A 23827-nucleotide genomic window follows, 5' to 3' on the forward strand; every position below is an offset into this window, starting at 1 on the left:
CCCCCCCCCTCACGGTTATATATACAAATATGTGCACATATACAATATATGTGCATACAGCAAGCATAACATGCCTTAAATGAATTGTTTTTTATAACGTCATAAAACATATGAATAACTTAGTATTGTATGAAATCTTTCTATCAAATGTTCTATATATATATCATTTCCAACCCATAAAATAAAAAATAAAAAAATGTGCATAATGGGAGACTTTCACCTTATAAATAATACACCTCTCAATGTCCAAATGTCTACCTTCAAACCCACACAACAAAATGAAACCAAACCTATCAACTCTTCTATTTAGTGGGATGTTACTTGTGGGACTCTTTCTTGAGCCAGTTACATCCCAAAAGTGTAAATGTGCTCCAAACATGTGTTGTAGCAAGTATGGTTATTGTGGCACTTCTAGTGCTTATTGCGGAAAAGACTGTCGAGGGGGGCCGTGTTCTTTGCCCGCTCCAAATAATAATGCCAACGTCGCTAGTATAGTGACCGTTTCCTTTTTTAACGCGATTATTGGCAGGACTGCTAGAAATTGTCCCGGAAGACGTTTTTACACACGAGATGCGTTTCTTAGAGGTATCAAGAACTACCCGCATTTTGGTAGATCTGGTTCGATTGCGGACTCGAAGCGTGAAATCGCAGCTTTCTTTGCTCATGTTACTCATGAGACAGGACGTAAGTAATGAACTTAATTTCTTACCTTTGAAATTATTTAACTTTTCGTTGTTATAATTAATTTTAATATAGAAATGATAGGTTAGCAATTTTTATTCGTCTTTCAAAAGGCAAATTTTGTTTATGTACATAACCGATACACGAACGCATACAAAATTAATATTGCATTACTCTCGAGAAAATATGACTTAAAAACCCTATCACGCATAACTTGTGCTTTCAACCCTAACTGGCTAACTCGGTTGCATCTCATGTGTTCTAGTGTCTAACCATAACTCGATTTTTACAGAATAACCTAACTTGCTAGCCAAACATATTTTAATTAGGAAACATAACCAACTACGACCTACTTGTCAATATTGGTCTCTCAAATTCACCGAATTAATTATGACATGGATTCTGAAACTACCAACAATGAAACATATAAGTGTAAAGCTAGGTTTTTTTTTTTATTTTCATAAATATACACATGTTTATGTAAGTTTGAAACTTTAAAAGATATAAAGTATGGATGATAAAAATTAAATAGTTTGGTTTGGTTTTACATTTTCTGTAATAAAATTTATCGTAATGGATATAGTAAAAAAAAATATATTTGTATGTTACATGTGCTATTTCTAACAACCCTAACTCCTTAAAAAATAATAACAATTTTTATTAAACATATATAAGTTAATAAATATGCATTACTAGTTTGATTTTTTTGACATTATATTATTTTATCTATGCATACACAGACTTATGTTACATAGAAGAAAAAAATGGTCATTCAAGAAACTATTGTGACAAGACCAAGACCCAATATCCATGCAACCCTAAGAAGAGTTACTACGGGAGAGGCCCGATTCAACTCGCGTGGAACTACAACTATGGTGAAGCCGGAAAGAGCCTAGGGTTCGATGGGCTTAACAACCCGGATATTGTGGCTAGAGACCCAGTGGTTTCGTTCAAGACCGCCTTGTGGTTTTGGATGGAAAATGTTCATTGGGATTTTGCTTCGGGTAAAGGGTTTGGAGCTACGATTAAGGTTGTTAATGGAAATGAATGCAACGGTAAGAACCAAGCCGCTGTAAGCTCTCGTGTCGCATACTACACGGGTTATTGTAAGCAGTTTGGTGTTCAAGCTGGGACGAACCTTAGGTGTTAATGTTGGTTTTTAAGACTTTTAGTTACAATGAGAATTCGGTATTGGCATAAAATAATGGTTACAAGAGTGTAAGTTAACCTAATCAAATAAAAGTTATAAACATAACGTTGTGAGTTACCGCTTTAACACCGGTAGTGAAAAATACTGATGTGTATTACATAATCAAAAAGTTTATTTACAAGTTTGATTACACGGAACTTGCCTTGCTCATCCAAGAAAATAAAGTCGTAATATGCCCAAAAGGATACCGATACGTGTTTTATGTACATTGATCAGAATTATAAAATAAATACCGATAGTGATAATACTGACACCAGTAACGACGTTGTTTTATAGAATTAATATCAACATATTGAAAAAAAAAATTAATCACAGTCACGTATTTGGATCTTTTCCCAACTATTTATAGTGTTAAGAGCTTAAACTGAAACTTTGCAGTAAATGACTCGTGGTAACACAAGAAGAGCTAAGTTAATATTCATTAATCATAAGTTACATTTTGTAATATATATCATATAACTTTGCTTGAAAATAGTTTGCTATGTATCTCATTGTGACATGTATGCTATAAAAGTATTACTTAATGAAACACAAATATCACTATCTAAATACGAATTTTTTGGTAATGATAAAATTCACTGGTGAAACTATTCAAAGTAATGATTCGGCGGTTTAATGTCGTGTGATGTCTATTTAGAAGCTGATTTAAGAATTAGCATAGGACCAGCTGGACAGAGAGAAACATGATACAAATGACTAAACCTTTTAACAAATATTACTTGGTATACGACTAGAGTTACATGGTCCACAAGCAGCGTATAAGGGTTTCCACAAGCCCATTCATGTGATAAACGTTATACGCAGTTTGACCCAACTATCACCCTCTCTAGGAGCTCCACATTCGTCGATTTCCCTTATTTTTTAGTCGTTTTGAAGTATTTCCTTATCAGTGTGACATGCATAAATCACATGTAACCTTAATTTACACGTCTATTTAAGTCTTTAATTTCAACATTTAATTACATGTAAATTCGTTAATTTGGTGTACATGTCTAATTTAGGATTATATATACACCGGTACAGGGTGGTACCTCGTGTAAATGGTTTACATAATAAATATGCTCTCACTTTTTTTTCTTAAGAATTGCATCTTAGTTTATTCTATGTTTTCGCTCGTCGTCACACTACTAGAAAAAATGCCTTTAACGACATACAATGCGTGTCATTAAAGGGTACATATGACACGCAAATGCGCGTCGTTGATGGCCCAGTCATAAATTGAATATGACATGCATGTGCGTGTCATGTTTGATGACACACATTTATGACATATGTTTATGACATACATGTATGACATACATTGCGTGTCATCATATAGTTTTTTAATGTACTTTTTTTCTTGCATAATTACTAATTTTACATTAATTACAATTAAATTCTCATAATACAAATAAAATACATAATAGCAAAATTATCCATTTCATAAATTAGCATCTTTAGTCAAATATTACAAATATACTCAAGTTAATACAAATATTGTTTGTCAATACAATATATCACCAGAAAACAACCTATGCGGCAAAACTTGACCATTTTTCGCGAACTCCGTCAATATCCGCATCCGCGTATTCATCTTTGCCTCCCACAACCTGAGAAGAAAAGTAAACAAAGAAAATGTTAGTACTCATGGCAAACATTAAATTCTTTATTTTAATAAGGTCATGGCAGTTAAAGAAGATGAAGCAAAAGTCAAAGTTTATACCTAAAAATCTAACATTCAAGCAATACCACATTGTATTCGCCTTATTAATCCCTGTTTACAATATCCTTGAGACTCTTTACCATCTTCCTAAAACCACTGCAGTAGCAAGCTCGAATAAGCAAAACATTATTGTGGTTTTGACCAAACCAACTTAAATATATACATGGGTAATATAACTGAAACTAAAAACGTATATTGTGGTTTTTAAAAAAGCAAACTTAGGTGTCAGCTCAATCTAAATTCAAAACAAACAATATTATAACTTTTGGCTTTATCATGTTTTAGTGAAAATAAAACAAATTGTAATATATTATAATAAAAAGAACAACTTACCTTAGTGATTAATAGTAGGCACCAAGCTTTTCTTCTGCTCAAAATTTAGTGCAAGGTGAAAATGGTACATCAAAAGCATGGCATATTCTTCTGTAAGTGTTGTTGTGGAAGATGTAGCGCTTTCTAATGCTACAACCCTCATTTGCTGTTGCACATGGGATAACCAAACTCAAAATCTAACTGGTCACTTGTGCTAGGTTTATCCATTATGAAATTATTTCAAATCGCCAACACTACACTCAGTTGCCACATGTGCAGCCCAACCGAGCAAAATAATTCACCAAGGAGTTGACACTAAACAAAACAAATATACCAAGAACAAAGCTACCAAGTTAAACACCAAAATATATGCCTATTTTACAGAAAACCGCAACAGATGACCGCTGAATTTAACAAAGATACAACTGTAGATGAACCTGCGTATCTTCTTTGATGACTCCTGCATAGTATATTATTGGAGGCCTTACTATGAAAACACCTAAGGCCAGCTACAACACACGAGCATGAACATGAAACTTGTATTTGCACGTTGACATAAACACACTCGTTTAACCTGAAAACAATATTCGTATGTATGAAATTGAGGATTCAAAAAATAAAATATCAGCGAGGATTCCATAAAAGGTTAATCTTTCGTTTATGTATTGTATTTGGAACACAATACCTGTTGACATGCTCTTGAATTGTTGGGAACATTGGATTGACAAAGACGTTTGTCGCATACGCGGATTCCAACTGTGTTAAACCTGATTTTATACTTTACTCCTTCATTTGATGTATAAATATAAAAAAAAGTGTTATCGTTTTACTTATTTTATTTTCAACTTATTATTTGTAATTATAGCTATTAATAATTATCCCTACATATGCAAGAGGCACATGATTCCCATACAAATCCAAATCACAAAATCTTAAAAGTGAACACTGATAAAATAATATTTAGTAACGTTTTCTTTCAAATGGGTTATAAAGGTGATTCAAAATCAAGCCATATATTTTTAATTGTGCATCCAAATGTATACAAATACACCTTAACATATCAGAACACACGTAATCCAATTGCAACCCTAAACCCTCTTGGTTAAGATCGAAATGCAGAACCCTAACTAAACAAATCAAAAAAATTATGCAGTAGATAAGTTATCTTTAACTATATTTGCAAGAGACCCAGCCCCAAATCAAACCCAATAAAGACCTAATACAACAAAAAAAAAAAGTGAAACAACCAAGAGCTTATAATAACAATCGTAGTACCTTAGTAATTATCCTAATTTCAATTGCAGTCGGCCTTAATTATAACCTGCAACAATAGTCGAAAAGATCTATAAGATTATAAAAAAACCCTAATTAGAATGAAACCCTAATAGCGGGAGATGAAGATGAAGAAGGAAGAAAGCGTGATTACCTGGAACCAAATGATGGAGGAGGTTATACAGGGAGGTAAAGTGGTTGTGCTGATTCAAGGTTTAAATTTTAGAATAACCTAGGCGCGATTTTGAAAATTGGGCAGGTTTATAGATTTTATTGGTAGATGACGTGCTCTTTTTTTTAATTGCAACTTTTTTTCACGACACTAAATCGATGACACACAAAAATAAGTGTCGTAAATCTTATAAATTTTAAAATATATGACATATTTTCAATGACACGCACATTTGCAGGTCATAAATCATCGCATGTCATAGCGCGCATGTCATTAAATGCATTATTTCTACTAGTGTCAAGTTATAAGTGACGGGCATGTATTCTTATGGGGGATTTAGAGGTTACCGTTAGCTTGTATGATTTTTATGCATATATGTTATTCTCTTAAAAGTTTACAAAGAACACAAGTACATGAAAACTAAATTAAGATTAATGTAGTTCATCAAACTATATACACATCAAGTTCTATAATAGAAAATATGTAGACTTAAAAGGTCAAATTATTGGGTGGATGACTTATAACAAATATGTGGACTTAAAAAGTCAAATTATTGAGTGGATGACTTAAGATTAATAGTCTTTTGACTAGTTTAAAGGTATAGTCTTCTTCTACCACCAATTGGTGGTGACTTTTGACAAATTCAAATTTCAAGTGATAGCCATTAACATGGTCATTAAAGTCTAAGTGGGTGGTAAAACATTCATAAGACTAGTGTAGTTTAATAGTTTTTTTGAAGCGCGCTGTATAATATTTGCGCAAGATCTAGGAAGGAGTCGGATTGCGTCGCGATCTGATGTACGTCACCTTACCCTACTCTTTATGCATAAGGCTGTTTCCTGTGGCTAGTAAAATAACAAAAAAAAATTGTAACGATTTGTAAAAAATAGACGGTTTTGAGTTGATTCAACCTAAAGTAACAAGAAATTATACGTTACAACATCTAACACGTTCATTTTATATCTCAACTAAAGTGCGTAACTATCATATGTAATTACAATGCGTAATTATTATAACGACGAATAAAGCCATATACCCCTTGTCATACTGCATGTGTAATGTGTGATATCCTGATGGCGTCCTACACTTCTAAGGTTAAAACACATATGTACTATTTATCTTAACTCTCAAGTAATAACTTTAACAAGTTACTTAACAAACCCATGGATAGTTACTTCTAATTCTAGCCCTGCATTAACACGGTACAAAATATATATTTCACTTTTTTTCATAAGTATGCCCTATGAATAAAACTATATTTATAGCGAGGACCAATAAAGGTTTGGAGGTGATCGACGACTGAGATTTGAGATCTTTATGGTCTTAAATGCTGTTTGTTTATATCTGAATGGAACCATTCAGATGGAAACATCTGATTCATTCGGACTTCAGTCTCTGAATAGTTAAAATTAGGTATGAATTAGTTAGACTCTTGTTGTTGAATAAGACAGAGGCTTATTCAGATCTGAATGAACCAAACAGTCCCTTAAGTTTTAAAATCTGACTCAATGGGGTTTTCCCATTGATGATGTTCCTGAGTGAGTCGTGCCGGGAGTGTCAAAATTTTTATGAACAGTTAAAATCTCATTTATGGAATACTTGAGGGTAGTTCCAAACACTATTAAAAAAACTATGACCAATTAAGGTGGAGGAAAGTTATGGCTTTAATCAAAGGGTCCGTATGTTAGTTTAATCTATTGGCATGATATACACTTGGTTCATTTTGTTTGGGAGGCAGTGAAATTTATTTATTTTTACTTATAAATCAGTAAACAAATACCAACCAATGTAACTCTATATACCTGCTTTGCACCACCTTTTAAATGTACTATTGTACGTAGTGGGAGACTTTGTAGTAGACTTTCACCTTATAAATATTCCTTTTCACCCTTTAATTAATCAAAAAAAAAAAAATGAAAACAAAGCTCTCAACCCTGGTATTCCTTGGAGTGTTCCTGACGGGAACACTCCTTTCCGAGCCAGTTACATCTCAGAAGTGTAACTGTGCTAGGGGCTTGTGTTGTAGCAAGTACGGTTACTGTGGCACTGATGATGCTCATTGTGGAAGAGATTGTCGAGGCGGCCCATGTTCTCTACCGGCCCCTCAAAATAATGTTGATGTCTCTGGTATTGTGACACAAGCGTTTTTTAACCAAATTTTTTCCGGGGCTGCAAGCAATTGTCCCGGAAGAGGTTTTTACACACGAGAGGTGTTTCTTAAAGTCATTAGAGACTACCAACATTTTGGTAGATCTGGTTCGGTTGCGGATTCAAAGCGTGAAATTGCGGCTTTCTTTGCTCATGTTACTCATGAGACAGGACGTAAGTTACTGAGTCATATATTTATCTTAACATGCTTGTTGTTATTGTAATCGTTTGGTACTTATAACGTGGGATTATAACGAAGATTTGGTCTAAAGGACTTATGGACTAATCCCCTAAAGGAAGCCTATAATTGGGCCTAACAATGGGCCTAATAAGCCCGAACCAGTTATATATAACTTGGGCCCAATACAAATAGGTAAGCTTTTCAAAAATCTAAAAATCCACAAACGAGTCATTGAGCAATACAGGACAGCACATTTATACCATTTTCAAATTGAGCCGAGCCGAGCCCGAGCTTGAGCTTGTTTGGGCTTGAGCTCAGATAGCTAGAATTTAAGAGGGTTTGAACTTGAGATTGGCTCATTTAAATTTATAACTTTAAAGCTTGAGCTCGGCTCGTTTATTAATTACCAACTATTTAAATTTTTTGATGTGTATTTTATAACTATTTTCTCATATAGTCATGGTTATAAATTTTGTATATAATATAATATACAGTATGTATATATTTTTATCATATTAATATACATAATAATAGTTATTACATAAATACATTAAATAAAAATTATACAAATAAAAAGCTCTTTTAGGCCCGAGAGCCAGTTCGAGCTGGGCTTGAGCTTGTTTATTAAACAAACATTAATAAAAACCGCAAACTTGTTTAAACGCGACTTTATTCAATTTTTTTAACTAACTGAACTCGAGTAGCTCAAAAGTGGCTCGACTCATTGACAATTTGCACCCCGAATCCAAAGGACCAAAATACTTCTATGGTCCTATATACACATTTATTAAAATGAATACAACACAAGTATAATAATATACATACAATAACATTTTACTTTTGATTTTGAATGTATGCATGCATACATAGACTTGTGTTACATAGAAGAGATTAATGGTCACTCAAAAGACTATTGTGACAAGTCGAAAACCGACTATCCATGTAACCCGAGGAAGAGTTACCACGGTAGAGGCCCGATTCAACTCTCGTGGAACTACAACTATGGTTCAGCGGGTGAGAGCCTAGGGTTCGATGGGCTTAACAACCCGGATATTGTGGCCACAGACTCAATTGTTTCATTTAAGACCGCGTTGTGGTTTTGGATGGAAAATGCTCATTGGGACTTTGCTTCTGGTACCGGATTTGGTGACACAATCCGAGCCGTTAACAAGATAGAATGTGATGGTGGGAACCGAGGCGCTGTGAACTCTCGGGTTAGGTACTATACCGATTATTGTAGGCAGTTTGGTGTCGCGACAGGAAATAATCTTATGTGCTAGACTTATGTTGTAACTTGTATCGTGTCATATGAAAATGGTCTTGTGTAAGTCTAGCTAATTACTAATTATGTAATATATGTATTGTATGGAATAAGTGTTCTCATGGTGACAAATATTGTAATAAATAGACATATAGTTGCTTCAAACTCGATTGGTATCAGTTCGGTATGTTATGATATCGGTTCGTACTATGTAACTTAATGGTACTTGAATGTTAGCCAAATTAAAAATGTTAAATTAGACTAGAACGTAAAACATAGAAAAAAATAAATAAGTCGAATAGTTAAAGAATGTTACACATATAAAAATAATTAAGTTGAAACGATAAATAACATTATTCAAGCGGGTTTGACTTAATAAAAGTATATAATAATAAACAAATTTATAAAGTATATGATTTATTAATTGAAATCAAATGTATAAAGTAGAGTCATAAGTGTTCTCGTGGTGACGAATATATTGCTTTAAACATGTGCGTTGCAACATAATCTCAGTTGGTATTAGTTCGGTTTGTTAGGATACATGTTCGTGTCATAAGGTTCTTTGTGTAACTTAAGAAACCCGAGGGTTACCAGATTAAAAGGTTAAGAAATTAATTAATTATATTATATTATAGGAAACTGTTCTAAAATATTATGAATAGGGTTACAAAATATTTACAAAATAGGAAATGATACAACCTTGTCTCATTTACAGAAAATAAACTATACAACGCTAGATTTGCACAAAATAAACAAGGGCATTTTTGTAATTTCAGTATACCAGCTTATATTTATGTCATCATTCTGCTTGTTTTTCTATTTATTTTCCTGTTTATTTAAGAAGGCCAGCTAGCTTGTTCTTTCTTATTCTTCATTACTAATTTACTATTCAAAGAGTTTAATATCATTATGTTCCAAATGCATACAATCTTGCTGGATTCACCGCTTCGTAAACGTCATAAATCATCGGTTTTACAAGAAACTAATGAGGTTTTTGTTTATGTTTTTGTTCAGCAATTTATATTACTGTGTATATTGTTTCTCGGAATGATAAAGAGTACTAGGGTTTATTGTTATTATTATTATATCCAATTAATGTTTCTTTGATTTTTAATTCAAAACCCAACTATTTGAATTTTTTTTCTTTTTTTTTATCATTAATTAGGTTTCTGATGTAGTACTTAAAATCTAAAAACTTGGATTTTATTTATTTATTATTATTATTATTATTATTATTATTATTATTATTATTATTATTATTATTATTATTATTATATATTATTTTTTTTGGTATCTCACATAGTTGGGTTTGGGCCAAAATGGGTTCAGGTTAAAACCGCTATTTCACGAAAATTATCAATTTAGTTCGGGTCATAACGGGTTCACCTTGAAAAAGATCTTTATCTTAGTTCAATAAAAAGTATCAAAATTGTGTTAGTAAATTTTATAATAGCGACTCAATTTGACCCGTTTAGAGTTTAGACTAAAGTTGACCCGTTGTATAACTTGAGTTGACCCAAACTGACCCGTTATAAATGCTATAAGTGTAGTTATATCTTTTGATTTAATATTTGCAGTGGAGCAATGAGTCCTCGGACTCAAACCATCCGCTTAACGAGCCCGGTCCTTTGGGCTTAAAGCTAAAGAAGACTCCATCAGAATTGGAGATATATAAAGCACATCTTTGTGCAGCCAGTACTGAGCAAAGCAAGAAGAAACGAAAGCCAAGAGCCCGAGCCTCGGGCCCTGCTGATAAAAAGGCATCCCATTTTCGACCTCTACTTTTAAGAATTGGGAAATGGGAGGTACACGTTCTTTTATACTTTGCATATTGTTTTGCGTAGCTGAGCGGGTTAGAATGGGTACGGGTCAAGGGTCAAATATTGTGACCAAATTTGAAATTATATAAATATATAAAAAAAAAAGTTGAAACATTGGACAGAAAAGTATGGATGGGCTGGTTCAGGAAAGTAGCTGGTCAGAATGCTGCAGTGGCGAAGCTTAGACTAAGACACCGGGGGGGGGGGGGGGGGGGCTCAAATGTATACAAAACTTCACAAACGAAGGGGGCCGGACTCAAAATTTCGGCCAAAAACAGCTAAATTTTACACTACGTATAAAAAAATTCGGGCGGAAAACGGTTAAATTTTACACTACGTATAGAAAATTTCGGTCGAAAACGGCTAAATTTTACACTGTGTACAAAAATTTCCGGACGAAAACAACTAAATTTACACTATGTATAAATAATTTCGGACGAAAACGGGAAAATTCACACTTCTACGTAAAAAAACAGGGGGGCGGGGCCCCCTGGACCCTAAGAAACCTTCACCCTTGTCAGAATGGGTAGGCTCAAAACATGTCATTTTTTAAAAAATATGTCAAATTTGTTTGGGTCGAAACTAGCTATGATCAAATTTGAAATTATGAAAAAGATGTTGAGAATTTGGACATAAAAGTTTAGGTGGGCCAAGTCGGGCCAAGTAACGGGTCATTAAAAAAATATCAAACTGGTTCGGGTTAAAACCTGTTACCGAATCTAGAACTATAAAAACCAGTTAAAACTTTTAACTTTTAACTTTTAACGTGTTGTTTGTGGCAGTATAAGTCGAATAAAGCGGACAATTTAGTTGCAAAATTTTACTTTGGACAGCATAAGATTGTATGGGAAGTTCTTTACGGCGGACTTAAGAAAAAAATAGAATTCGAATGGGAAAATATCGTGGGCCTCAAGGCCCACTGTCCAGTTAATGGGCCTGGCACCTTGTCTATTGTGGTATTCACTATTCACCTTCTTCCATTTATATATTTATTATAGGGGTGTGCGTGATGCGGTTCGATTCGTTTTTCCAGCTAAAACCAAATCGAAAACCATAACTTTGGTTTTCAGAGTTTTAAAAATTAAAACTGTTCGGTTTTGGTTTTTTTCGGTTCCGGTTTTTCGGTTTGGTTTCGGTTTTTTCAGTTACTGCCATTTGAGCTTGAAAATTTTAGGCCGAAAAAAAAGCTGGCAAAAAATAATGAATTTAGGTACAAATATTTTGTTAATTGTAAAATAATTGACTATTATATATATGACCAAAAATATTTGAGTTACATGTTTATTAAATTCTTATAAATTACTTAATATAAAATATAAAAGAACAAAAATTTAGGAATCCGGTTCGGTTTTATCGTTTTTTATTATATGCAAAACCAAAACCGAACCGTTAGTTCAGTTTTTACAAAAACGTAACCCAAACCATCGTTTTTGTTACGGTTCGGTTTATTCAGTTTGGATTTTTCGGTTTTTTTGTTTCGGATCGGTTTTTCCGGTTTCTAGCACACCCCTAATTTATTATGCTATTTCTAAACATATTATTAGTTCTTAAATGAACGTGTTGTATACCCTATTATTATTATTATTGTTGTTGTTGTTGTTTATTGATATGGTAATTTTTAATTTATAGCTTAATAAAAAACCAAAATTCTTCGGAGAGACCAATTCGGAACCTAGAAAACACACGGTTTGGGAAGAGATTTATGATTTTACTAATGAAGAAGCAAGTCGAAACATGTATGTATGTGTACTTTTAAATTGTATATATAGAGCCCTTACGTAACCTTATTGACGCGCGTAGGGAGCATTATCTACTATGTGAACCAGGGGTGCTAAATCAACATTATGAAAAGTTGATGTATAACGATACACGACTTAACTTACTTAGCCAACAGGCGTCAAAAGAATCAGTTAAAGATTCAAATGCGTTAAACGATAATGGTTCTAGTTCGGCCCATGGTGATATTTCGAAAAATGATGGGCTTGTAGAAGGTTGGAGTATCGTGCAGTCAAAGGATACCGCGTTGGTCAACACAACTATGTCTATGCTTAATATTGTAGCTTTGGCAGAAATACCCGCTCGGGTCAATGAAGTCAACCAAAATGAGTTAGTCGAGGATATTTCTCCGATTGTGTTGACCGACACAGGGTTGACCGCACCTTCGGGTGAGAGGAATCCTGTGTTGGGAGTCAACTCACTATGTGGTATTGTTTTGGATGGAAATGACGGTCTCACCCCTTGGTGTAACCCGACACCAGTGAATGAGAATGTTGGGATGCCAAAGGCCGACTCGCATAGTGATTTTCTAACTTATCAGCCTCCATCGTTCGAGTCCATCGAGGAATGGCTTGGTGGAAATGACGGTTTTACCCCTGGGTGTAACCCGACACCTGAGAATGAGAATGTTGGGATGTCGAAATCCGACTCGTGTAGTGATTTGCTAAATATGCTTTTCGTCGACACCTCTCAAGGGTACGATATCATGGGGTTCTAACACGACTCGGGTGTTAGGGGTAAATATGGAACTAGATATTTGCATATATATATTTTGTTTATTATGTTTGGAACATTTCCAACCATAATTGATTATTTAAGAACTAATCATAAGCTTGTTTTATTTTTTATTTTCCTATTATGACTAAGTTATGAATATTTGAATTCATTTTGGATTTTACTAATGATGTATAATACATGATAATATTGTTGGGTTTTATACAAGATTATCAAAGTTCAAGTTAACCATATTTAACAAGAAAACGCAACGGAAGCTTAGATTTTAAAACTTGTTAATGAACATACCATTATGTTAAAACTAAAACCCAAAGCCAAGGATCAAAATTACAAGAACAAGATGCTCACAAAATGTAAATTGTACCTTCTTCTACCTTTAGAAGAACAAGTGGGTTGTTGAAGGGGATGGTGGATGAATGACAAGCCTCCAAAGAAGAAGACCTCAAGAGTATGATACCCCAAGCTATTTGTGACAACACCAAGTTGTTTTGCTAGGATTTATGAACACAAAACAAGCTCACCAAGCTCTCTTTTTTCCTGCTGCTGCTGCCGTGAGTTTATTAGAGAGGAAGAGAGAGATATTGAAGCTTGAATACACTTGAAAGGATTCAAAACAAGACACAAATGCATGTGTTGTGAATGGAGGTTTATCAAGTGGTCAACTTAAGAAGACAAGGCTTTTGATTGGACCAAAAACCTCCACCCACATGGGGTGGACGGTTATTATTATTATTATTATTATTATTTTTTTTTTTGTTTTGTTTTAACCATTAAAACATCTCCATTCATTTTATAAAACTCATTTTTATAAAATGTACATACATTTATATAATTATTTAACCAATTAAATAATTAATTTATATAAACAAATTATCTAGATAATTTATTTAAATCCTCAAGTGTGTTTGTTTAGAAAACCAATTTTCTAAATACTTAGTGTTCGGTATTCGTTTAAATGATCAAATCATTAAAAGAATACATTTGGTGTTGTCTAGCTTGTTATTGGGTATGACCCGACTTGGATCAAACACAGTTAGCCACATTAATATAAATATGTGTCTCGGGCATATGAAATTCCAACAACCTCCCACTTGCACGAGATACATAGAAAATTAATGCAAGTGCTGAATACCGCCTAACAACGGTTCACCACCCTTAATGTGTTTGACGAAGTGCCATTCAATAACATCATCCCTTCAAGTTCCTTACTTGATATGATTTAGGTGAATCTATCATTATATCCCTTTGTTACTAGATGTCATGTTGGATCTAAGAGACATAGGCGATCATTCTCTTTACAATTCAACTTTATCAGGCCTTAGACATCTAAACTCTCAACACATAAGAGGAACAAATTCCGTCTTGACTGTATACGCCTCTCACTATCACTTTATACTCCACCCGAGCTCATCCTTATGTACCATCTTTTACGAATAGCGAAGGGGAGAGTCAAAGTGTAATACTCGGTGAAAATCAAGACCCAGTATACATCTCAGGTCTAAGGATAATATGAAATTCTCCTTTACTCAAAATTACTAATGATCAGGTCCAACGACTCCATGTAGTAATATTGAGAGCGGGTCAGTCCAATATTTGTATCCCACAAATATCTATGAACCTTGGCAGCAAACCTATGCTCCATATTCATTCCTTATGAATATCCACCAATCTTAGTTCATAATAGTCTTGCTTCATATTTGTTCCCACAAATGTGATCGACTACGGACTTTTAGAATAAGATAACTTATTCATGGATTAAACATGCAAAATTAGAATTTAACTCAAGATTCCATAATCATATAAAAGAGTTAAATTACAAAAGTCTTTTAAACGTAAATACAAAATAGATCAAATCCAATTACTAGAATATCGGAGTCCTAAGCCACTCGCATGACGCTCATGTTTCGGTCTTTCTAGGAGCTTCGTGAATGGATCCGCAAGATTTTGATCAGTTCCAACTTTGCGAATACATATCTTTCCTTTTTCAACTTCATCCCTTATGTAGTTGAATCTCCGCTCTATGTGCCTTGTCTTTTGGTGCGAACGAGGTTCCTTGATTTGTGCAATCGCACCCTCGTTGTCACAAAAGATTTCTAGGGGGTCTTGAATGGTAGGGACCACCCCTAGATCAGTAATGAATTTCTTCAACCATGCAGCTTCCTGAGCTGCCAATGAAGCGGCGATGTATTCTGATTCTGTAGTGGACAATGCTACCACTTCCTGTTTTGAGCTCTTCCAAGAGACAGCTCCTCCATTAAGAGTGAACACATACCCAGACTGTGATCGAGAATCATCTCGATCAGTTTGGAAGCTCGCATCCGTGTAACCTTTTATAGCGAGTTCCTCCTCACCAGATCCATATATCAGAAACATATCCTTAGTTCTCCTAAGGTATTTCAATATGTTCTTAACAGCCATCCAATGACTGTTTCCTGGATTCTGTTGGTATCTGCTTGTCATGCTCAAAGCGCATGACACATCCGGTCTAGTACATATCATCGCATACATAATGGATCCTATAGCAGAAGCATATGGGATTTGTTTCATCATCTCTTGCTCATCCTTTGAGCTTGGACATTGAGCTAAACTCAATATGGTCCCTCTTTGAATAGGTACAAAACCTTTCTTGGAGTTTTCCATCTTGAACCTTTTCAAGATCTTATCAATGTATGTACTTTGGTTCAAACCTATCAAGCGCCTTGACCTATCCCTATAGATCTTTATTCCCAAAATATAGGCAGCTTCACCAAGATCCTTGATGGAAAATCTACTTCCAAGCCAAGCCTTAACGCTTTCCATGGTTGGAATGTCATTTCCAAATAGTAGGATGTCATCGACATACAATACTAAGAAGGTAATTATACTCCCACTAGCTTTCTTATACACACAAGCCTCATCAGCATTCTTGATGAATCCAAAATTTTTGATTTCTTCATCAAAACGATGATTCCAAGTTCTAGATGCTTGTTTCAATCCATAGATTGATTTCTTTAACTTGCATACTTTCTTAGGATGTTTCGGATCGACAAAACCTTCAGGCTGAACCATATAGACATCTTCTTCAAGATATCCATTTAGGAAAGCGGTCTTGACATCCATTTGCCAGATTTCATAATCATAATGTGCAGCTATGGCAAATAATATCCTAATAGACTTTAGCATTGCCACAGGCGAAAAAGTTTCATCATAATCAACCCCTTGAGTTTGAGTGAAACCTTTAGCTACAAGTCTCGCTTTATAAGTATCCAAGTTTCCATGCATATCAGTTTTTCTTTTGAAAACCCACTTACTTCCAACAGCTTTGGAATTGAGTGGTGGTTCAACCAATTCCCAAACTTGGTTGTCATACATGGATTGCATCTCAACGTTCATGGCTTCAAGCCATTTGTCACAATCATTCTTGGACATTGCATCACGGTATGTGGTTGGTTCATCCGAATCTACCACGTAGCAACCTTCTACAAAAAATCCATATCTTTCAGGTGGATTGCTAACTCTACCAGATCTGCGAACGTTTTGTGTGTTTTGATCAACCACTTGATCACTTTCAACAACCTCTTGTTGAGTGCTAGTATCAACCAATTGTGTATCATCTTGTGATTCTTGATCCTCATCAAATTTCACTGTTCTACTATTAGTTCCTTCCTCAAGGAACTTAGTTTCCAAGAACTTACCCTTTCGAGCAATAATAACATTTTGCTCACTAGGATCATAAAAGTAATATCCTAAATCATCTTTAGGATAACCTATAAAGATACACTTAGTGGATCGGACTTCTAATTTGTTTGGGGTGTATTGCTTTACATAAGCTACACAACCCCAAACTCTTAAGAATGATAGCGATGGAGCCTTTCCATGCCATATTTCAAAAGGTGTCTTCTCCACTTTCTTGGTTGGAGCCATATTCAATATGCGAACAGCGGAAAGTAAAGCATAGCCCCAAAATGATAGAGGTAAAGTGCTTCTAGCCATCATCGATCGAACCATATCTAATAGGGTACGATTTCTCCTTTCAGACACACCATTATGTTGTGGTGTTCCAGGTGGAGTAAGTTGTGAAATAATTCCACAACTCTTAAGATGATCTTGAAAAACACCACTTAGGTATTCACCTCCTCTATCACTACGAAGTACTTTGATTGTGGTTTTGAGTTGTCTTTCTACTTCAGTTTTGAAGTCTTTGAACATTTCAAAAGCTTCATCTTTGTGTTTCATTAAGTACACATAACCATATCGACTATAATCGTCAATAAAGGTAATGAAGTATCTTTCACCATTCCTAGTCATTGGTCTAAAAGGACCACATACATCCGAATGTATGATACCCAATAATTCTTTTGACCTTTCAAAAGTTTTATTAAAGGGTTGCTTTGTCATTTTGCCTTGTAAACAAGATTCACATACATCAAATGAATCATACTCATTTGTTTCTAGAATACCACTCTTGCGAAGAGTTTGCATGCGATTCTTGCTTATGTGTCCAAGGCGACAATGCCAAAGATAGGAATCACCCAAGTCCTTCTTGAGTTTCTTGGTGTTGACATTGTACATTGAACTACTATGTGACGTACCAATTTGATCTATTTCATATATACCATTCATGGGTATAGCTTTAAAATAAAATATGCCATTCATCAAAACATGAATATCATAATCTATAAATTTAAGATCAAAGCCACATTGTTTTAAAAGAGACACGGAAATAATGTTTCTCCTTAACTTAGGAGCATACAAAACATTCTTCAAAATTACTTCCAAACCACTTGGAAGCTTTAACAAGTAGTCTCCTTGGGCTTGGACTTCAACTCTTGCTCCATTGCCCATAAAGAGACTAATGTCCCCTTTGTTGAGTTGTTTACTTCTTTTGAACCCCTGCAACAAATTGCAAATGTGAGTTCCACATCCGGTATCAAGTACCCATGTATTTGAAGAAATAACATTTAGTTCAATATGTATAGTAAAGATAATACCTGAGGTATGCCCCGCATCCCTCTTATCTTTTAACGCATTGAGATAGGTCGGACAATTCCTTTTCCAATGACCTATCTCTCCACACTCAAAGCATGGATCTTGCGCCGCAACCTTTTGCTTCTTTTCCTTCGGTTTGATGGGCGTGATGGCTTTCCTCTTTCCCTTTCTTTGGACGTGGCCCTTGCCCTTAGCAACACTTGCTTTGGGGTTGGAGTTATGTCCCCTTTTTCCTTCATTGATTGTTAGAACGGGTAAAACCCTTTTACCCATTCCCGCTTCGGCCGTTCTTAGCATTGCGTGAAGCTCACCAATGCTTTTGTCCCACCCATTCATGTTATAATTCATGACAAAGGTTTCAAACCTTTTGGTCAAAGAGTTGAGGATCAAATCCGTAGCCAACTCATTAGACACGGGACAATTCAACCTACGAAGCTTTTTGATGTAGCTTTTCATCTTTAGGACATAAGATGAGACGCTTTGGGTTTCCTCCATACGACATGCATGAAACGCTCGAACCGTTTCGAAACGTTCCGCTCTAGCTTGTTGAAGGAACATTTCCTTCAATTGAGTTATCATGTCGTATGCCCCATGATGCTCGAAATCCTTTTGGATTTCGGGAATCATAGTCCCTAACATGAGGCAAGAGGCTTGCGCCGAATCTTTGGTGTACTTGACCCAATTGTTATACGCCTCCTCATCTTCCACGTTAGGCTCATCGGGAATGGGATCGTCTAAGACATATGATATCTCTTCTTGCTTGAGAACTATTCTCAAGTTGCGATACCAATCCATAAAGTTATTATGGTTTAGACGATCCTTTTCAAGGATGGTTCTTAAGGATAGGTTCCGGGTGTTATGGGTAGAGGTGTTTGCATTGTTAGCGGCCATCTACAAAATTTAACAAAGTTCTATTTAGTATTATAATTAATTTAATTATTAATACCCTTTTATTCCAGATTTTAAAATAATAATTAAATTCTAGAATCCAACGATAAATCAAACTTCGGTTAGGTGACCTTTATCCCGTTATTTGATTTAACAAGGTAGTCAACCTTGACAATTGCAACCCTTTGCAACTTCTAGAGGTATGGGACCATTCGAAATCCTTATTTCGTGTTGGCATGTTTATCCCATCAACACCATTGGATCTCATGCTTAGGTGACCTTTATCACATGGTTTCCAATTCAAGTCGTCCTACTTGTATAAACATGTAAGATTATCATACAAGTGGTTAGGTGACCTTTATCCCACAAATATGTTAATATTACCCTAAGTATATTAGTTTGCTCAAAATGGTTAGGTGACCTTTATCCCATTTAAAGTTCCCTAATACGTTAAGTGTCATACAAAAGGATGGTGTTAGACTTGTTTCCTTGGTAATAATGAAAAATTTTTTAAACATTCTAGTTGAAAAATATTATGCCATATCCTAACATGCATTTAGAAATATGGCGATTTTGAAAACCAATTTTCAAGGTTCTAGTTATAATAAAACCAATTTTATTATAAGTGAGTGATCGCTTAGTTTTAATAAACCCATTTAATTAAACTAATTGACGCGATATTACCAAGTATATATTAGAACCCGTTTTATGCTTGTTGTCGTTCCTATGTGACGGTTTGGATATCCTAATATCTATCAACCACACATTACATTAAGTAAAACAAACAACCAAGCATACACATGCAAAATATAGTCATAACCGAAACCCGCTAAATTTGACCATACTTGTTAGCCGAAACAAGTATAGGTCATAAGTCACACCTAAGGGACAAAACATGACACAAGGATGGAATGTTGACTCCCACTTGACCTTGCATCCAAATGCTTCAAGTATCCTCTCCAAGTTGTTGTGTTCTTGTTGGGCTTGTTAATGGGCTCCAAACTTCCAAAAGTCTTCTTGGGCCCAAGAGTGAAATTTATGGGCCTAATGGGCTTGAATCCCATGATGGGCCGGTGAGGCCCAACAAGCCCAAAATTTCGGTCCAAGGCCCAAATCCACCAATTCTTGCATCTTCAATTTTTACAAAATGTATCCTAATACATATTTTTCTAAAAAAAAGGAAAATGCAACTAATCTATTTATTACATACCAATTTATGAATAAATAAATTACACAAGCCTAAGATTATGAATTATTACAACCATATTGAATAATAAACATAATCAACATACACAAACAACAATCAACACATCCAAGGTCTAGGTTTCGGTTATGACACATCCAAACATACCAAATGTTCTAAGCATGCAACCTAAGCAACCAATGCCCAAAATATCACAAAGACAAAAGGTGCCCCCCCCCCCAAGAGGCTACGGCCACCCCCCCCCCCCCCCCCAAAAAAAAAAATTTACAATTTTGATATTTCAACATCCAAATGTTAAATGGTTTCCTAAGATCTTTCCATGCATGTCAAGATCTTACAAAACCATGAGGGGTAAAATCCACCAAATTTTCGGACCCCTTTTTTCACCCATGAAAAAACCCGAAATTTAGGAACATGTAAGGAGCATAAGTCCTTGTAACCGGCTCTGATACCATTGTTGGGTTTTATACAAGATTATCAAAGTTCAAGTTAACCATATTTAACAAGAAAACGCAACGGAAGCTTAGATTTTAAAACTTGTTAATGAACATACCATTATGTTAAAACTAAAACCCAAAGCCAAGGATCAAAATTACAAGAACAAGATGCTCACAAAATGTAAATTGTACCTTCTTCTACCTTTAGAAGAACAAGTGGGTTGTTGAAGGGGATGGTGGATGAATGACAAGCCTCCAAAGAAGAAGACCTCAAGAGTATGATACCCCAAGCTATTTGTGACAACACCAAGTTGTTTTGCTAGGATTTATGAACACAAAACAAGCTCACCAAGCTCTCTTTTTTCCTGCTGCTGCTGCTGCCGTGAGTTTATTAGAGAGGAAGAGAGAGATATTGAAGCTTGAATACACTTGAAAGGATTCAAAACAAAACACAAATGCATGTGTTGTGAATGGAGGTTTATCAAGTGGTCAACTTAAGAAGACAAGGCTTTTGATTGGACCAAAAACCTCCACCCACATGGGGTGGACGGTTATTATTATTATTATTATTATTTTTTTTTTTTGTTTTGTTTTAACCATTAAAACATCTCCATTCATTTTATAAAACTCATTTTTATAAAATGTACATACATTTATATAATTATTTAACCAATTAAATAATTAATTTATATAAACAAATTATCTAGATAATTTATTTAAATCCTCAAGTGTGTTTGTTTAGAAAACCAATTTTCTAAATACTTAGTGTTCGGTATTCGTTTAAATGATCAAATCATTAAAAGAATACATTTGGTGTTGTCTAGCTTGTTATTGGGTATGACCCGACTTGGATCAAACACAGTTAGCCACATTAATATAAATATGTGTCTCGGGCATATGAAATTCCAACAAATATATGTTATACACATTGCTACATATAAACCACCGTATTATATGATATACTAGACGATTGTTCATGTGATAAAACAGGAAACATAGACCATGATAATAACGTAATAATATATATGGTTCATGTGTTTTAACACAAACAAATGTATATTAAGAGCACTACACAACAAATCACAAACATCAAACATGTCATTTTGTTTTATTTTATGAAGGTACAATGATAGAAAACAAACATTATTACATAGTTCCACTTTTAGTTATAAGCAAACTAATAGCAAGAAATCACCTTTTTATTATTCCACTCTTAGAACAATTTAACTAGTAACTACCATAAAGAGCTCGAAGCCCTCGGATGTCGTCTAACGTCAACTCTTTCGATACTCCCGTGCTAATAGTAGCCCACATTATCGCATTTGGATATTGGCTATGACCAAGGCCAAGTAGATGCCCTATTTCGTGCAATGCCACAGTCTCAATATCATAAGCGTTAGAAACTGTTCCAATCGACCAACGTTCGTCCACGTCAAAGTGGAGCCTTCCATCCGTGGGGGCAAACGCATGGGCCATAACTCCACCAAACCCGTCAAATGAGGTCACATCTCCATGGGCTCGACGTGCAAAACTAAACTTTAAGTCAGCACTTTGACGATTCCTGGCTCTTGAAAATGTGAAATATTGAAAAGTAGTAGCCCATCGGGTAAAAGCTCGTGCGACCAGAGGCATGAATCGGGTAGGGAAACGTGAACCAAAATCGTAAGTTAGATGACGTTTTCCTTTAGGCCATTTTGTTCAACTTGTAGATAATCGATAATGGGAGACAATACGTAAAGATTTATCATCTTTGTCGGGAAAGCCACAACGAGGCTTGACCATCATGGACATTGTTGGTGTGTCAAGTCTTCCGGTGACGTTGAGATGGTAATAGACTTGGTACGATTTGATGGCGGCCTCAAGAACGTCGTCAAAATAATCTTCTTTAGGGTTTGTGACATTGGTTTGATAGTTTAGGTATCCAAAACGACTAAGATAGAGTTTGAGACCGCTTAAGCCTTTAGTGTTCTTACCTTTTCGACACCCTTTCAAGGTTTTAAGAAACCCGAAAGGCGATGTATATGTGATGTTATCCGATAACTTGTTTTGTTGAACATGAGAGTATTGGAAACATGATATTGCAGGTAGAAGAAAACAGAAGAAAAGAAAGAAAATGCATGAAAATGAAGAGTGTTTTGATACCATTTCAAAGACTAATCTTCAAATGTTGGAACAAGTTGTAAAGCTTTCTGAGGTTTATTTATAGCATTAACACCAAAGGTATTGAGTTCCTTATGTCCATCTAAAATCTTGCTAGTGAAAACGTGTAAATCTTTTCTATATTCAGTTTTTGAATTTGTGAATACCGTTCAGTTTCGGTTTTTCAGTTTGTCTTCGTTCGGTTTTGGCTTTTTCACGTTTCCACTTTTCCTGAATCCACAGTTCTCTTTTACATTTTAACTAGGGTTGTAAATGAACCGGACGAAACCTTGTTTGTGGTCGTTCGTTATACTTTTGTCAGACAAACGGACGGTTCACAAACGCTACCGAACATATATTCATGTATATGTCCGCCCATTAAGGAATTGAGTTTGTCAGTGTCCATTTGTGTCCTTTAGTTAATATTGTAAACTAGGGATGAGCAAATTCGGTACAGGTGCCGGTACCGAAATCGATACCAATTTGGTACCGTCGGTATCGAATTGGTACCAAAGTTTTGAGTTTCGGTATCCGTACCCCTAGCTACCGGTATTTCCCATTTTTTTTACCTTCAATACCGGTACCGAAAATTTGCGATTTTCGGGACCAAGATCGGTCGGTTCCGGTACTGTACCGATCTCATTCCTATTGTAAACTAATGTTAAAAGACAAACAAGCACTAACAGACCCTAACAGACACTAATGAACATTAATGGACAAACATACAAAAACAACTCTAATGAACAAAAGAACATAAACGATTACATATTAATTTCAAAAATATAATCATTATTGGACGGATGTTACCGGACTCTCACAAACACCATTGAACAAACACGGTTTTTGTCCACTTACCGAACGAACTTTTATTGTTCAAGTTCGGTTCATTTATTAAACGGACGAACATTAACGAACTTCTCG

General features: G+C 35.1%; 2 protein-coding genes and 1 pseudogene across 2 annotated transcripts; 2 read left to right on the top strand and 1 right to left on the bottom strand.

Moving 5' to 3' along the window:
* Nucleotides 1-244: 244 nt before the first annotated feature.
* Nucleotides 245-1940, top strand: LOC143591160 (endochitinase EP3-like). The gene is made up of 2 exons (XM_077071454.1): nucleotides 245-684; nucleotides 1422-1940. Exons 1-2 carry the CDS (start codon nucleotides 279-281, stop codon nucleotides 1829-1831), a joined length of 816 nt encoding a protein of 271 aa, XP_076927569.1. The 5' UTR covers nucleotides 245-278; the 3' UTR covers nucleotides 1832-1940.
* Nucleotides 1941-7262: 5322 nt separating this feature from the next.
* LOC143591158 (endochitinase EP3-like) lies at nucleotides 7263-9156 on the top strand. Its single transcript, XM_077071452.1, has 2 exons — nucleotides 7263-7671; nucleotides 8549-9156. The coding sequence occupies exons 1-2, from the start codon at nucleotides 7263-7265 to the stop codon at nucleotides 8956-8958; spliced, it is 819 nt and encodes a 272-aa protein (XP_076927567.1). The 3' UTR covers nucleotides 8959-9156.
* A 12720-nt stretch (nucleotides 9157-21876) lies between these two features.
* On the bottom strand, nucleotides 21877-23012 carry LOC143591161 (metalloendoproteinase 5-MMP-like; annotated as a pseudogene).
* Nucleotides 23013-23827: the final 815 nt, after the last annotated feature.

The sequence above is a fragment of the Bidens hawaiensis genome, unplaced genomic scaffold, assembly GCF_021521415.1.
Source record: "Bidens hawaiensis isolate Kalapana, Puna unplaced genomic scaffold, B.hawaiensis_p1.1 tig00039350_1, whole genome shotgun sequence".
Lineage (NCBI taxonomy): Eukaryota > Viridiplantae > Streptophyta > Magnoliopsida > Asterales > Asteraceae > Bidens > Bidens hawaiensis.